Source organism: Nomascus leucogenys, chromosome 6 (genome assembly GCF_006542625.1).
Source record: "Nomascus leucogenys isolate Asia chromosome 6, Asia_NLE_v1, whole genome shotgun sequence".
NCBI lineage: Eukaryota > Metazoa > Chordata > Mammalia > Primates > Hylobatidae > Nomascus > Nomascus leucogenys.
This window is the reverse complement of record NC_044386.1, coordinates 119938160-119955585: the sequence shown is the minus strand read 5'-3', so window position 1 is coordinate 119955585 and position 17426 is coordinate 119938160. Positions and strand designations below refer to the sequence as shown.

The 17426-nt window shown below is 37.5% G+C and overlaps 1 protein-coding gene across 4 annotated transcripts in view; it reads right to left on the bottom strand.

Annotated features, from left to right (window-relative positions):
- LINS1 (lines homolog 1) overlaps positions 1–17426 on the bottom strand; it is a 32223-nt gene that overhangs the window by 2674 nt on the left and 12123 nt on the right. For 2 of the 4 annotated variants that reach the window (XM_003277551.4, XM_030815101.1), the window contains exons 2-6: positions 8743–9244; positions 8560–8649; positions 3135–3276; positions 1799–2389; positions 13–184 (exon numbers count right to left, since the gene is read on the bottom strand). In XM_003277551.4, coding sequence (XP_003277599.2) covers positions 13–184; positions 1799–2389; positions 3135–3276; positions 8560–8649; positions 8743–9141 — 1394 coding nt within the window. In that variant the 5' untranslated portion in view covers positions 9142–9244. Of the gene's footprint in view, positions 1–12; positions 185–1798; positions 2390–3134; positions 3277–4827; positions 4990–8559; positions 8650–8742; positions 9245–17426 lie in introns of all 4 variants that reach the window. The other 2 variants (XM_030815103.1, XM_030815102.1) reach the window with 2 other exon arrangements.

The following is a 17426-nucleotide window of genomic DNA, read 5'->3' as shown; positions in this document are numbered from 1 at the left end:
AAACACACTAACCTGGTCAGTGTTAAGTAGATGCCCAGTGATGCCTTGGCAGCCTCCAGCATGTCATCGTCTTGTTCTATGAAAACCCTAGACAGCCATTTGCACGGATTGTGTAATTGCAGAGAGGGCTGAAGGTGAGGCTTTAAGAAGGTCAGTAACTCAGACATGAACCTCTGTAAGTCAACTTCAAAAAATGCAAATTTCAAAGTGTAGGCAATAGTTTATGAATGAATTAATATCTTGCCTGTATATAAACTCATAGTGTCTAAAGTACCTTAAGATGCAATTATCCTAATTCACTTTCAAAAAGTCATCAGGAATCAGTTAGGAATCATCTTTATTTGGCAAATGAGGACACTGAGGCTCAGGGAAAAAAAGTGACTCATTCCAGAGCATACATTTAAAATGTACAGCTAGATCATCTATTTGCAACAAATGCCAAATAACTGTCTCTTAGAAATAAAAGTTATGTGATTTCTTGCTAAAAGCAGATAAATAAATGAGCAGACAACAAAGATCACTTCATCGGATGCCAGAGCTGTCTGTTACTAGAGGCAAGAATGCAACCAAGCAAAAATAATTTTGTCTTCAAAATAACAGAAAAACATATTTTTTGTTTGTTTAAAGCATAGAAATACTACTAATAAGCACAAAAATAAAAAACGTTTTAGGTAGCTTTAACTACAATTTAAAACTGAATTATGTAACAGGTGCCATCTAGTGTTGTAAATTAAAACTGCATACAATTATAACTAATGCGTAGTTATTAAAAGCTAAATTATATCCAAAGCAATTCAGTGATGTCATTGCTCACAATTCAAACTTTTCACTGAATCTGTATGCCGCCTGTTTAGAGACATTTACTATTCATTTTTCTCAAGTAAAATGGAAGACTCTGAACTCCTGAGTTACTATTCTAGAAATTATATATGTAACAATTTCTTTGTCAATATAACTTCTCACATATTAGCTTTAACTCAATATCTAATTTTCAATAATTTACATTAGTAGAAATACTAATTGTATGAAGGATTAATATAAGCGGGGTGGGGAAACAGAGGCGAGAGGATCACTTGAGCTCAAAAGGTTGAGGCTGCAGTAAGCCTGGGCAACAGAGCAAGACCCTGCCTCAAAATAAACAAACAGTGAACATAACAATAACAAAGAAATAATAACAAACAATAATAACAATAAACACGTAAGTGGGAGTGAACATATTTTTCTTTAATCTGTCTTCTTCTCTCTCTCTCTCTCTCTCTCTCTCCCTGAAAGGATCTCCATCTGTTGCACCGGGACTGCAGTGCAGGTGTGAGATGGATCGCGGCTCACTGTAGCCTTGACCTCCCGGGCTGGGACCTCCCAGGTTGGGACCTCCCAGGTTGGGACAGGAGGAGTAGCATGGGCCAAAGGGGGGTCAGGGCTGCAGTGGGCCATGGTCACGCACCTGCAGTTTAGATTTTAAAAAAAAAAGGATTAATATAAATAAAATGCTATAAATACTTGAATATGAATTGATTTCCATCACTTACTTTGAGATGACTCAACAGCAACTTTTTTAAACTTCAATCATTCCTTATGCTTTACAAATTCATTGTAGCCACAAAAAGCTGACATGTTTCTTAAAGGTAAATCCAGTTCTCTCTCTTTTTTTTTTTTGGAAAATGTAGTAAGTTATAAATAGGATAACACACAGCTTAAATTACTGGAAATTATACTAGTCCTGAGATTTGATAATTATGAATTACTGTACTTAAGTAAATAATTACACACTGCATACAAAAGGAGTTTGGAGAATTACCTTTCATTTCACTTGCTGAAGAACAATTTTGAAACTTGATTTCTAAGGATTTCATTATAACTAAGCTTGCTGCTCTAAGGATCACATGATCTGGACTAGCGATATGTTCACATCCAGGTTGAACTTCATCACCTCCAAAAAAGGAATGTTTTTCATAAACAGACAGTGTCTTCAACAACCCTGAATCCACAGCTTGTAAAACAGCATTAGCTAAAGCCAGCATGTCCACCTCTACATGATGGTCTGGCGGCATTAAGGCAGGCACAGATCCACGACAGAGGTCTTCACCCACTTTACAGAGAAGGCACCTTTTGAGGAATATGATGACCTTCCTTTTGACAAAAGCCTGAATAGGCCAGGTAATAACTTCCAGCATGTAAGATGGTTTCAAAAATAAAATCCTCTGGCAAGTGAAATGTAACTTCAGGTAGATTCTGGAGGCTATGAGAAGCTCAAGCAACTCGAGGAAACACATCAGGATGTTTACTATTTTAGAAGTATCCAGGCAGTTTTCAAAATGCTGAGAGAATAAGGAATTGTAAAGCACTTCAAAAATAGTGTCGAAATGAGTCAGGAACTGCTTTAGAATTTCTGCAATTATAAAAATAGGAATTATAAACAGGAAAAACACAGTCTTCTTCAAACAATTTTGCAATTCAGTTTTTATAAATATCATTTTATAAGATGAAAAAACAGATTTGGAATGTTTACCTCTAACATTCTAACAGGTTACACAGATTAATGGGTAAGAACCACAGTTAAAATTCATTTTATGGCCGGGCGTGGTGGCTCACAACTGTAATCCCAGCACTTCGGGAGGCCGATGTGGGTGGGTCACTTGAGGTCAGGAGTTTGAGACCAGCCTGGCCAACATGGTAAAACCCTGTGTCTACTAAAAATATAGAAATCAGCTGGGTGTGGTGGTGAGTGCCTGTAATCCCAGCTACTCGGGAGGCTGAGGCAGAAGAATCACTTGAACTCGCAAGACAGGGGTTGCAGTGAGCCAAGATCATGCCATTGCACTCCAGCCTGGGCAACAAAGCAAGACTTGTCTCAAAAAACAAAACAAAACAAAAAACAAAAAAAATTCATTTTACAAATATCAGTAACATCAAACAATGCAAAGGATTTATGATCATGAAAAGCTTTACTTTTTGCCTTATACTTTTTTTCCTATTAAAACAGGTTATCCTCAATCAAAATATATTGGAAGAGACTGAGTTTTTCATTACTTTAAGGCAGATCAGATGTTCCAAAGTAAGTTTTGTTTCTCATTATAAATACAATGCTCCCAGGAGCAAGATGACGATTGTTCATAGGGCCATGTAATCCATACCTGTTTTTTGTGAACATGAATCTTTAAAGATTTCTTTTATTATTGCTGTAAGAGTCCAGAGGCAGTATATTGCTTTATTACTCTCAGAGTATTCAGAAAGATTTTTCTGGCAAAAAGCAATCCAGGAATTACTTAAGGTTATCTACAAGTGAGAAAATAAAGAAAGTAGTTAAAATACAATATTTTCTTTACACAACACAACTGTATACCACATTGTTTACATATTTGGCCAAAAGAAAGAAGTATGATAATATGTGGTAAACCGAGAAGGAACAGAAATATCCTAATATTATGTAAGTAAAAAAATCAAATATGCCATAGAAATAAAATAAAAATGATTAAATGTAAATGGGCTAAATGCTCCAATTAAAAGACACAGACTGGCAAATTGGATAAAGAGTCAAGACCCATCAGTGTGCTGTATTCAGGAAACCCATCTCATGTGCAGAGACACACATAGGCTCAAAATAAAGGGATGGAGGAAGATCTACCAAGCAAATGGAAAACTAAAAAAGGCAGGGGTTGCAATCCTAGTCTCTGATAAAATAGACTTTAAACCAACAGAGATCAAAAGAGACAAAGAAGGCCATTACCTAATGGTAAAGGGATCAATTCAACAAGAAGAGCTAACTATCCTAAATATATATGCACCCAATACAGGAGCACCCAGATTCATAAAGCAAGTCCTTAGAGACCTACAAAGTTACAGACTCCCACACAATAATAATGGAAGACTTTAACACCCCACTGTCAACATTAGACAGATCAAAAGAGACAGAAAGTTAACAAGGATGTCCAGGAATTGAATTCAGCTCTGCACCAGGCAGACCTAATAGACATCTACAGAACTCTCCACCCCAAATCAACAGAATATACATTCTTCTCAGCACCACACCATACCTATTCCAAAATTGACCACACAGTTGGAAGTAAAGCACTCCTCAGCAAATGTAAAAGAACAGAAATCATAACAAACTGTCTCTCAGACCACAGTGCAATCAAACTAGAACTCAGGATTAAGAAACTCACTCAAAACCGCTTAACTACATGGAAACTGAACAACCTGCTTCTGAATGACTACTGGGTACATAACGAAATGAAGGCAGAAATAAAGATGTTCTTTGAAACCAACGGGAACAAAGATACAACATACCAGAATCTCTAGGACACATTTAAAGCAGTGTGTAGAGGGAAATTTATGCACTAAATGCCCACAAGAGAAAGCAGGAAAGATCTAAAATTGACACCCTAACATCACAATTAAAAGAACTAGAGAAGAGCAAACACATTCAAAAGCTAGCAGAAGGCAAGAAATAACTAAGATCAGAGCAGAACTGAAGGAGATAGAGACACAAAAAACCCTTCAAAAAAATCAATGAATCCAGGAGCTGGTTTTTTGAAAACACCAACAAAATTGATGGACCACTAGCAAGACTAATAAAGAAGAAAAGAGAGAAGAATCAAATAGATGCAATAAAAAATGATAAAGGGGATATCACCACCGATCCCACAGAAATACAAACTACCATTAGAGAATACTATAAACACCTCTACGCAAATAAACTAGAAAATCTAGAAGAAATGGATAAATTCCTGGACACATACACCCTCCCAAGACTAAAACAGGAAGAAGTTGAATCTCTGAATAGACCAATAACAGGCTCTGAAATTGAGGCAATAATTAATAGCCTACCACCCAAAAAAAGTCCAGGACCAGACGGATTCATAGCCGAATTCTACCAGAGGTACAAGGAGGAGCTGGTACCATTCCTTCTGAAACTATTCCAATCAATAGAAAAAGAGGGAATCCTCCCTAACTCATTTTATGAGGCCATCATCATCCTGATACCAAAGCCTGGCAGAGACACAACAAAAAAAGAGAATTTTAGACCAATATCACTGATGAACATCAATGCGAAAATCTGCAGTAAAATACTGGCAAACCGAATCCAGCAGCACATCAAAAAGCTTATCCATCATGATCAAGTGGGCTTCATCCCTGGGATGCAAGGCTGGTTCAACATACGCACATCAATAAATGTAATCCAGTATATAAACAGAACAAAAGACAACAACCATATGATTATCTCAATAGATGCAGAAAACGCCTTTGACAAAATTCAACAACCCTTCATGCTAAAAAACTCTCAATAAATTAGGTACTGATGGGACATATCTAAAAATAATAAGAGCTATTTATGACAAACCCACTACCAATATCATACTGAATGGGCAAAAACTGGAAGCATTCCCTTTGAAAACTGGCACAAGACAGGGATGCCCTCTCTCATCACTCCTATTCAACATAGTGTTGGAAGTTCTGGCCAGGGTAATCAGGCAGGAGAAAGAAACAAAGGGTATTCAATTAGGAAAAGAGGAAGTCAAAGTGTCCCTGTTTGCAGATGACATGATTGTATATCTAGAAAACCCCATTGTCTCAGCCCAAAATCTCCTTAAGCTGGTAAGCAACTTCGGCAAAATCTCAGGATACAAAATCAATGTGCAAAAATCACAAGCATTCTTATACACCAATAACAGACAAACAGAGAGCCAAATCATGAGTGAACTCCCATTCACAATTGCTGCAAAGAGAATAAAATACCTAGGAACTGAACTTACAAGGGATGTGAAGGACCTCTTCAAGGAGAACTACAAACCACTGCTCAATGAAATAAAAGAGGATACAAACAAATGGAAGAACATTCCATGCTCATGGATAGGAAGAATCAATATTGTGAAAATGGCCATACTGCCCAAGGTAATTTATAGATTCAGTGCCATCCCCGTCAAGCTACCAATGACTTTCTTCACAGAATTGGAAAAAACTAAAGTTCATATGGAACCAAAAAAGAGCCCGCATTGCCAAGTCAATCCTAAGCCAAAAGAACAAAGCTGGAGGCATCACGCTACCTGACTTCAAACTATATGACAAGGCTACAGTAACCAAAACAGCATGGTACTGGTACCAAAACAGATATAGACCAATGGAACTCAACAGAGCCCTCAGAAATAATGCCACACATCTACAACCATCTGATCTTTGACAAACCTGACAAAAACAAGAAATGGGGAAAGGATTCCCTATTTAACAAATGGTGCTGGGAAAACTGGCTAGCCATATGTAGAAAGCTGAAACTGGATCCCTTCCTTACACCTTATACAAAAATTAATTCAAGATGGATTAAAGACTTACATGTTAGACCTAAAACCATAAAAACCCTAGAAGGAAACCTAGGCAATACATTCAGGACATAGGCATGGGCAAGGACTTCATGTCTAAAACACCAAAAGCAATGGCAACAAAAGCCAAAACTGACAAATGGGATCTAATTGAACTAAAGAGCTTCTGCACAGCAAAAGAAACTACCATCAGAGTGAACAGGCAACCTACAGAATGGGAGAAAAATTTTGCAATCCACTCATCTGACAAAGGGCTAATATCCAGAATCTACAAAGAACTCAAACAAATTTACAAGAAAAAAAACAAACAACCCCATCAAAAAGTGGGCGAAAAATATGAACAGACACTTCTCAAAAGAAGACATTTATGCAGCCAACAGATACATGAAAAAATGCTCGTCATCACTGGCCATCAGAGAAATGCAAATCAAAACCACAATGAGATATCATCTCACACCAGTTAGAATGGTGATCATTAAAAAGTCAGGAAACAACAGGTGCTGGAGAGGATGTGGAGAAATAGGAACACTTTTACACTGTTGGTGGGACTGTAAACTAGTTCAACCATTGTGGAAGACAGTGTGGTGATTCCTCAGGGATCTAGAGCTAGAAATACCATTCGACCCAGCCATCCCATTACTGGGTATATACCCAGAGAAACATAAATCATGCTGCTATAAAGACACATGCACACGTATGTTTATTGTGGTACTACTCACAATGGCAAAGACTTGGAACTAATCCAAATGTCCAACAATGATAGACTGGATTAAGAAAATGTGGCACATATATACCATGGAATACTATGCAGCCATAAAAGATGAGTTCATGTCCTTTGTAGGGACATGGATGAAGCTGGAAACCATCATTCTCAGCATACTATCGCAAGGACAAAAAACCAAACTCCACATGTTCTCAATCACAGGTGGGAATTGAACAATGAGAACACCTGGACACAGGAAGGGGAACATCACACACCGGGGCCTGTTGTGGGGTAGTGGGAGGGAGGAGGGATAGCATTAGGAGATATACCTACTGTAAATGATGAGTCAATGGGTGCAGCACACCAACATGGCACGTGTATACATATGTAACAAACCTGCACGTTGTGCCCATGTACCCTAGAACTTAAAGTATAACAAAAATATATATATATATATAAAAATAAATAAATAAATAAAAATAAAAATGAGCCAGTGATAACCACAAAAAAAATTCTGGAAGCCAAATTATCATGTCTTGGTAAAAAGATATTTTACATAATTGATGTTCACTTCAAAATCTCCTCTTAGACTATAACAATTCAGATTACTACTGGATTCTAAGTTTCAAGAAAGCACAAAGACTGTGGCCCCTTTACTTCAACATTTTATCTTTAAACCTTTAACTTATTTTTTTTGAATTATTGCACTAGCCAGAACTTCCACAGTAATGCTGAATAAAAATTATGACAGTAAAGAAAAAAAAAAATAAAAATGAAAGATGAAAATATTAGCAGTGTTATCTCTAAGTGGTGAATTTTTAATTTTAATTTGCTCTTTATACTTTGTCTATTTTCCAAATTTTCAACTAATACCACTTTTCATATTCAGAAAAAAGTTATCGAAAGAAGCAAGAGATTATAGTTGAAAAGTCAGTAGATATTTCATTTGTTTATTAACTAATTCAGAGATAAGAGAAAAACTCAACCCTGAATTTGTTTATATTGTTTTACATTATGCTGAGGATTGTTGTTAGAATTTACATTAAACCTGTGAAAATAGGCTTGTTCTCAAGTGGTGGTTCCTAAATCTTTTTAGGGGGAAGGGGTCCACCTACTAGTTTGAGAATCTGCAGAAAGTTACGGACTCTGATGTGAAACTCACCTCTCAGGTTAAGAATCTGATTATGATTGACAACATATTTAAGACTCTAATCCTTGACACAAATCATCATATTCTATTCTTAAATTTTTATGGTTTTACATATGTTACTATGTGAGCAAATGTCTTATTAATACAAATATCTGAAGGGTAAAAATCAAATGTCCAAGAGCAATTTTAAAGAAACTATAAGAGAAACACGTTAGGTGCCATGGCTCGTCTTTAACCCCAGCACTTTGGGAGGCTGAGGCAGGAGGATTGCTTGAGCCCAGAAGTTTGAGACCAGATTGGACAACACAGTGAGACCCTGTCTCCACAAAACATTTAAATTAAAAAAAAATTAAGAAAGAGAAATAATAACATACTTTGATTACTTATCTTACCTTTTCTCTCAATTGGAAATATAGAAGCAATGCAAGGCACTGTGCAGCCATGTGAGATAACAATTTATCTGAATTTTGGAACATACAGATCTACAGGAAAACAAATACAATTAACCACTATTGCTGAATGTTCTTAAAATTTTATTTTAAATATCAAGATCTTTAGAAAAACAAATGGCTTACTAATTGAGAATCGACTTTGGCTGATTCTAAGAGAATTTTAATTACATCTCTGTATTGCTCCTTTGCATGGAACTCAGTTTTGACAGACAGTATCCGGGTTGTCATCACTTTGATCACTGTTAACTGAAGGAGCATTACTTCTCTGGAACTGCTCATCTGAGAGTTGGTCTTCAAACATGCAGGTGCTACAGCAATGGAAGCCACACCGACAGAGATGGGCTGATGCCTTCCCTGGGTACTATAGGTGTTTGCCCATTCTAAGGAGGTGGCTGTAAAGCAATCTTGATCTGAAACTGCTGGGTTGAGATAAAAGATGTAATCATGGCTGTCATTCTCAAGTGTGGCTCCAATAAGTACCTTCTTGTATAACTGTTCTAAAACTTCACAGAAAACTTTCATTTTGACTTCCAAAATGTATCTTATAAGAAGGTCGACAACTCCAAGTTGTAAACATTAAATCTCAGAAGTGCAATGAATCTCCAAGGCGTTTCTTCAGTGAAACCTAAAATAGGAAAAGTAATTTAAAAATTCTAAGTGCTATATGCTGATCACAAGAGAAAGCAACTGTTTCCACTTAATCACTAAGTCTCTCAAGTTAAAGGGGATGCTGACTGCTTAATTTCTAAAATGGAAAATTGTAACAGGAACATTATTTCAAGACCGTAATAATGAAATGTATGCATTCCACACAGATTTGAGAGCATAAAATTAGGTTTAATTTTAACGCAGCAGAAACTTGAGCTTTCCTCTAACAGTTTTCAATGGCTATCAGGGTTTCTTAACTTTGGCACTATTAATATTTGGAGCCAGATAACTTTGTAGTGGGGAGCTGTTTTGTGTATTGTAAGATGTTTGGCAGCATTCCTGACCTCTACCTTCTACATGCCCAAAGCACTTCCCACCTGACCTGCCAGATTTTGACAACCAAACAATGTCTGCAGACATAGTCAAATGTCCCCTGGGGGACAAAATCCCTCCAGTTGAGAACCCCGGAGCTAATTCGAATTCATTAACCTTCACCTCCAATTTATAGATAAAATTTTAGTTAGACTGCTATATGGTCAAACTAGATTATGGCTATTGCTGATGAAATTCCAAGTTAAAATGGATCAACATCAGAAGCAGCAAGTAGTTACTATAGAGTATGGCAAGGAAAAACTTAGGACTTTGGCATAAGCAAAAGAGATTACTGAATATCATGACAATGGAATGCTGGAGCCTCTGGGAACAATCTGACCCTGGGAAGGAGGGAGGTTTTGCTCCTTTCATTGCCTTTGAGATATTTCACACCTCAAATAATTCTTGTTCACAGATCTGTGAATAACTGTCTGATAAAGAGGCAACCCTCTCCGCAGTGGGAAAAATCAGTTTTGCTTCCATCTGTAAACTCTTTAACATTCCTTCACCCTACATAGATTCATGGTTTTCTTACTGCTCCTTTTAACAGGTTGTGCCTAGTTCCCTTAGTAATAAAGCAAATAAAATCTTTGATATGTGGTCATTTTATATGGGTTGTGATTTTGCGCTCTTGAAATTTACCCTTTAACAAAATTACAGACTTCTCTGCCCTGACCCATTTATAGACACACTTCCCATCTTCAACTTCCAAAAGACTTCGAAGTTTTGGGTCTTCCATCTACAATATGGCCACTAGCCTAGTCTTGGTCTTATACTGGGTCTTCTGTCTACACTATGGCCCACTAGCCTAGTCTTGGTCTTATGCTGGGTCTTCCGTCTACACTATGGCCCACTAGCCTAGTCTTGGTCTTATGCTGGGTCTTCCGTCTACACTATGGCCCACTAGCCTAGTCTTGGTCTTATGCTGGGTCTTCTGTCTACACTATGGCCCACTAGCCTAGTCTTGGTCTTATACTGGGTCTTCTGTCTACACTATGGCCCACTAGCCTAGTCTTGGTCTTATACTGGGTCTTCCGTCTACGCTATGGCCCACTAGCCTAGTCTTGGTCTTATACTGGGTCTTCTGTCTACACTATGGCCCAGTAGCCTAGTCTTGGTCTTATACTGGGTCTTCTGTCTACACTATGGCCCACTAGCCTAGTTTTGGTCTTTAATGGCTGGCTTCTTCCCCTGATTTAGCCTGAATTTCAATTGTTGATTACTCCACAACACAAAGCTGCCCTGTTTTAGTCCTTTCATGGATAAATAAATATTAAGAAATCTCTAGATTTTAAAGTTATGAATGAAACTTTTGGTAAGTTTTCTCTGAATCACACTTTCAACCTGTGGTATGCATCCTATATGATTTATTAATACAAATTGTTGGTAATGTTGTTCCATCTGACAGTGTTATACTTTATCTCAGCCCTGTGTGCTCTCAGAAGGCCAGAATGGATAAGCACCATACTCTTTTTTATTCCAAGAAAGGGTTAACCAGAAAGGACCAACCCACTGTCTACAATTCCCAAATAGGACCTACTTCTACCCTTCCTCAGTGACTACCTTGTTTTATTAATCCCTACCTTTTCTCCTTCCTCTTCAAGAGGTTTCCCATTATGAACATTCTCCCTATTGCAACTGCCTGAACAAAATAATCTCCTTAATTGCCTGATACATCGTCTGTCACACATCAGAAATTAGTCTTCATATTCCACCTCAAAGTCTAATTCCATTGCACTTTATATTTTAGTTATGATAACATTTCTTTTCAAACTACTGACACTGTAAGACAGAATATTTTGTTTTAATTACTATCACATGCTCAACTCTTTTAGTAAAAATTTCAGCAACAAATGGGATTATTTTTATTTAAATGCTATAGCAATAAAAATACTCCAATAATATTCCTATGGGTCACTAAGTCCTTAAATTTTACCAAAATGAGAATGAAATTGCTACCTGACCTAGTTTCAACCCACAAAAAGGTCAATTTCATATGGCTCAATCATTTTAGCGCACCAACCAAGGTGAATGCCAGTAAATAAATATTCCAGGGGGTAGATGGGCTGTTTTCTCTCATGGTGGGACCCAGATTCTTTGGTAAGAGTGATTGTGAGAAATTAGACTGAAAGGTTTTAAACTTTCAGAAATACAGATTCAAAATGAGCCTTTAGAGACAGAGGAAAAAAAAAAAAGCATTGGGGTTATGAGAGGAAGAAATAAACTGTTTCTTCCACTATCCTCTTACAACATGCTTCTGACCATAGATGTGTGAGGATTTCTCCCCACGAGCCAGCAAGCAAGCAAAGCAACTCTGCATAGACCACTACCTGGGCGTCCTCCAATTCAATTCTACATTATCTACCTGGAGATACCATCAGATCACACAGATTGAAGACTGAGCCACAATTCTAACGCCAATTGCAAGCCCCAGGATGTTCCACCTATGCTTCTGATCAACTGGCTCTAAATTGGAGTTTCCCCAACTTCCCCTTTGGGTTTGATTAACATGTTACAGCAGCTCACAGAACTCAGGAAAACATAAGCATAAATTCTTCCCTTCCCCTACTCGACTGGCTAAAGACAAAAGAAGCCCACCCTGGCTCCAAATCCTATCATTACAGTTCATGGCTGTCACTCTAGTGGAAGGAGAAGCATGGGAAAGCGTGGCCTTATCAAATTATATGGATGCTAAAAGTTGGGGATTACACCTAGGTAGCAAAGGAAAGCTCACAGTAAGCCACGGCCTCTGGAGGAAAAGTATGCAAAGCAGCACCAGTGCCCACGTAAGGTCAGAGACGTCTGACACTCTAAGATTGGACTCCAAAGGGGAACACCCCAGGGGATCGGATCCTCTGGACCTCAATCTCTACAAAGGGGATGCCCTTGGCAGAGGTTCTGAGGTCTAGTACTAAACTCTCCTTAGAACTTTCTCTCGCAGTTGCAATGCTGTTTGGCCCCAATATTGTTTGGAATCTGGGGTTTGCTGTTGAATGGGAAAGTGGGATGGTGTTGCATGTATCCAGGCTTTTGTGCTGCTGTTCTGAGCAGGGGGCCTGGTTAAGGTGTGATGCTCTCGTTTGGAACTGTTTGGCCCCAGTGTCCTTTGGAGTCTGGGGAGGTTTGGCCTTTAAAAATCAAACTGCCATGGAAAATGCTTTACTCGAAATTTTGGTTCACAGTCTTCACTGGATTATCTATTGCAGCAAACAAAGTAAAACCGGTGAGCTTGTATTGCTATCTCACAGCTAGGGTTCCAAGCTATTGGATCTTCATTCGTGTATGTGTATACATGTCTAGATGTGTTTATTTGTATGTACACTTATTGTTATATGTTGTGTTTACCGAACTGACTTATAAGAGTGCTCACACATTAACTAAGTCTAAGCAATTTTTAAGTTCATGTGACTTAAGTATAACTTTACTAAATAAGTTGGCTTTAAAATTATTGGTAAAATAAAAACAGAAATGCCTTCAGAACCGTCAGCATACATTTTTTGTCTGGTTTTATGTTTGTCTTTGCTAGATATTTTGAGATGTCAGTGTTTGGCATAGAAGATTATAAAACTACAAACCCAGCCAAAACAAAATGATCTTGGTTTGCGTGCCTTTTTTTTTTTTTTTTTTTTTTTTAACAAATCAGAGAAATCTGTGAAAGGAAAATATCTTGGGCCCCCAAAATCACTAAGCTAAAGGGAAAATTCAAGCTGGGAACTGCTTAGGGCAAATCTGCGTCCCATTTTATTCAAAGTTATCCTTCTACTCATTGAGATAAATGCATATCTGACTGCCTCCTTTAGAAAGGCTAATCAGAAACTCAAGAGAATGCAACTGTTTGTCTCTCACCTACCTGTGACCTGGAAGCCCCCTCTCCACTTAGAGTTGTCACACCTTTCCGGACTGAACCAATGTTCATTTTATATATCTTGATTGATGTCTCATGTCTCCCTTGTTAAAACTGAAAGAACTGAGCACAGTGAATGGGATAAATGTTTTAGGTAAACTTTTTGTGTAAATTAAATGCTTTATTTTTGATGCTCATTTAATATCTGGGTCATTTCCAATAAAGAAAGGGTTGTGATATGGGGAAGTATGTTTCTAAATTGTGGAACTGTTTTTGTCTATAAATGCCCACTTCTGATGATTCAGGATTTCTTGCTTTTTGCGGTTTCACGCAAGTTTTAGGTTACTAAGAATTCTAGTTAACACATAATTCTGTAAACAAAATGTGCCAAAAAGTTTGTATTACTAGTGAGAAAAATAATAATTTTGTCTAATTCAGAAGTTATCTAAAAGTTAGTTCAGATTACAGATTTGAAAAGGTTATTTATGAAATATCATAGTAAGAATCCAGTAAGTAGTGGAAAAACATGTGGAAAAAGTTTATATAATAAAATATTCTTTAAAACCTGATAGAGAATTGGAGACATCTGGCTAATTAATGTTTTCAGTTAAAGCTCTTAGTCTTGATTAAAATAAAGTAAGTAATGTAAAGAAATGTAGCCAGGTGCAGTGGCTCACGCCTGTAATCCCAGCACCTTGGGAGGCTGAGGCAGGCGGATCATGAGGTCAGGAGATTGAGCCCATCCCGGCCAAAATGGTAAAACCCTGTCTCTGCTAAAAATACAAAAATTAGCTGGGCATGGTGGCCTGCGCCTGTACTCCCAGCTACTTGGGAGGCTGAGGCAGGAGAATCGCTTGAGCCCCGGAGGCAGAGGTTGCAGTGAGCCAAGATCACACCACTTCACTCCAGCCCGGCAACGGAGGGAGACTCTGTCTCAAAAACAAAACAAAACAACAACAACAAAAAAAGCATTAGCAGTTTGGCAATTCTTTAATATAGTTAAGCCTGAAGCCAGATTTAGTGTGGAGCCAAATTTCACATACATGCTCGCATTGCTTCATACTGTGTTTACTGTTTTGCATGGATAGTGCTGACTTATATAGGTCATGTGCCTAGAGTGAATTTCTTGATTGCACAGGATGTATAATGATATTGGTGAACTTAAGGAAACTAAATTCTGTAATAGTAATACAATATTCATTATGTGGGTTTTTTGGAGCCCTGGGTAACACTGTAGCCTCCAGGATAGACTCAGTGGGAAAATTTAGGGTTGGTTTTCTGTTTGTTTGTGCTTCTAGCTTTCATTCGTTTGCTGTTTATTCTCCTCAGGGCTTTGCTCGTGTATGCATATATATAAAACCATGATTTTTTTAAGTTCCTAAGTGGAAGGCTTTTATTTGGTTCTGTGGATATTCTGTTTCCTATGTGTTTCTAGAAAGTCATCATTTGTCCCATTTATCTGGAATTCCTAGGCTACCTTTGTTGGGCCTGCAGGAATTAATGGAGCACACCAGCTTTTTAATCTTAAACTAACTTTTTTGGAGTTTAGGCTTCCTGATACTTTAAGTTTTCTGATTATACTTTTGTAAATAGAATTTGAGTCATATTTCTCACTCTGCCTAATTTCTCCAAAATTTGAAGCTATTTGTGAATATTCTTAATTCATGGGAATGTGTTTGGTTGCATTACAGTCGACTAGGGTCACTAGGGCTGGTCAGGGAGAAAGAGCCCAGAAATCTGGCATGCCAGCAAAAGGGCAAGAATTTCTTAGTAGTCAGACTCTGTTCTCTCTCAATTTGTGCAAACTGGTTAAATGAAAGGTAAATGTCACTGTTTATCCCCTCTATAAAGTTTTAATTAATACAAAAGAATTCTGAGGCTGGTCTTAAGCTGTAGTGAATCTGGTGTGCTCTGTGTCTTCCTGTATTGTTCTGTCATAAAGAGGGGTACCCTAGGATAAAATGCATGTGTAGGGCCCCCAAAGCCCACTATTCAAGATGGCCCAGCAAATTGGTCAGTCATGTCCTTGGGAGCTTGACCTTGTAACTATGTGGCTGTACTTTCTCTTTTCACAACAGTGGCCCGGGTTTAGGGTTCAATTCCTGGCTCAGGGAATGAATCCTTTATCTTCTGTGTATTTATATGTGTTGTGTGTATAATATAGAAGAGCTTTAATTAGCTGGTTAATAATAAGAGTTTAAACCAAATATTTTGTCAGAAAAGTAAAAAGTGTAATGCCTTTCATTTAGTTCATGTGACTTAAGTAATCTCTGGGAAATAAAGATAGTTCTTAAAGATTATTGGTAAAACAAAAATATCTTCACAAATATAAACATTTGGTCTAAATTATGCAGATCAGATATTAGGTTTGCTAAATGCTTTAAGGTCACAAACTGCTTCTTTGACTTTTAAAAATTGCTTAATTTATTCTGGAGCATGAGGTTCTAGATAAGTCTTGGGGACATGTGAAATTAGCCATGCCCTCTAGCTATGCAAAGAAGGTTTTATATAAGAAAGGATCTTGTATGATAAATTCTTGTCCTAAAGTAAAGTAACTGCTTGTTTAAAAGAGGGGCGTTTAGGACAAGTCAGAAAGTCCAAGCATGGGATAGATGGTCTGTGTAAGTCATGAAACAATTTATGAATAAGAATTTATGCAAGAAATGTTGTACAATTTAAAGGTGATTAGGTCTCCTAAATGCTTTGTAAATGCCACTGTGACTCTTAACTGTACAATTTTCCTGTTTTACAGCTAGGTAGGGCCTGGGACACGTGGAGTTAGATGCTAGAAAGAGTCAGACTTTATCTGCATTTCTTTCTGGGTTCTAGGCTCCTCCACATCTAGTACTTAGTTAAAACCCCAAACTTATCAAGGTTTTCACCAAAAGTAAAAGTTGCTAAGAGTTAACAATGTAACAGGTAACTGAGACTACTGAAGAAACAGTTTTACATGCAAGATGTGTAAGAAAAGTGAAAGATGTTGTTGGTAAAACACTATAAGAAAGCATGGGAATGTACATTTTTGCCTAAAGGGTTAAACCACAGAAATAACCAAATTTCCTTGTATAAAGCTGCTAACCCAAGTAGAACAAGAATTAAGTACCAAGAAAATACTTTTTGTCAGATTTTCATGTTAAATCAGCTGATACTGAAATTGTTTTAGATACACATTTTGAATGAACTCCACAATCTAAGTCAATTTACCTATGATAACCCATCAGTTACCAGTGCTATGCACCTAATGTGGAGAAACAACTGGTATTCAAGAGGATATAAGTCTAATGTTAATTAAGCATGGACTCATGGAGAACTAGGATGGCCACCTTGTCCTTTCTGAGTCCTTAAAGCTTTTATTATTAAAAGTTCTGCATTCCATGACTCATCATAGAAAAGATAAAATGATCCAAATTGAATATATTGGTGTGGTGGCTTATAAATTACTGAAATAGTTTATAGCCAATGTTTGGGCCCATATTCCTGGGAAAACAATCAAAGCTTCAGGTACATTTGGTCACCTGATGGGCCATTTAAACATTTTATAAAGGGATTTTATTCAATTATTATTTTCAATGCATGTTTTCTGGTTATATAAAAGCTCTCCCACGCAAGAGGGCTCATGTTATAAAACTAAGTCATTACACCACAGTGTATTTTCACCAGGTACAGAAAACTTTTTATGGTTTGCTGAGGACAATCAACCCCTTCACAAATCTAGAGCCTAAAGATTAGATCTTCTGAGAACATTGGAGAAAGATTGTCCTTGCCATCCACAGTGCAGCAAAACTTTGGAACCCTGAACTTTGGGTTCATAATCTCACAACTGAGGAGGGTCCCTCCACACTCTTGGAACTGTACACCCATCAACAGATAAAAGATGAAGGTCCAATGCAGGTGAGAAACTTTAATGGTACACACATTGCCTCATAATCAGTCAGAAACAGAA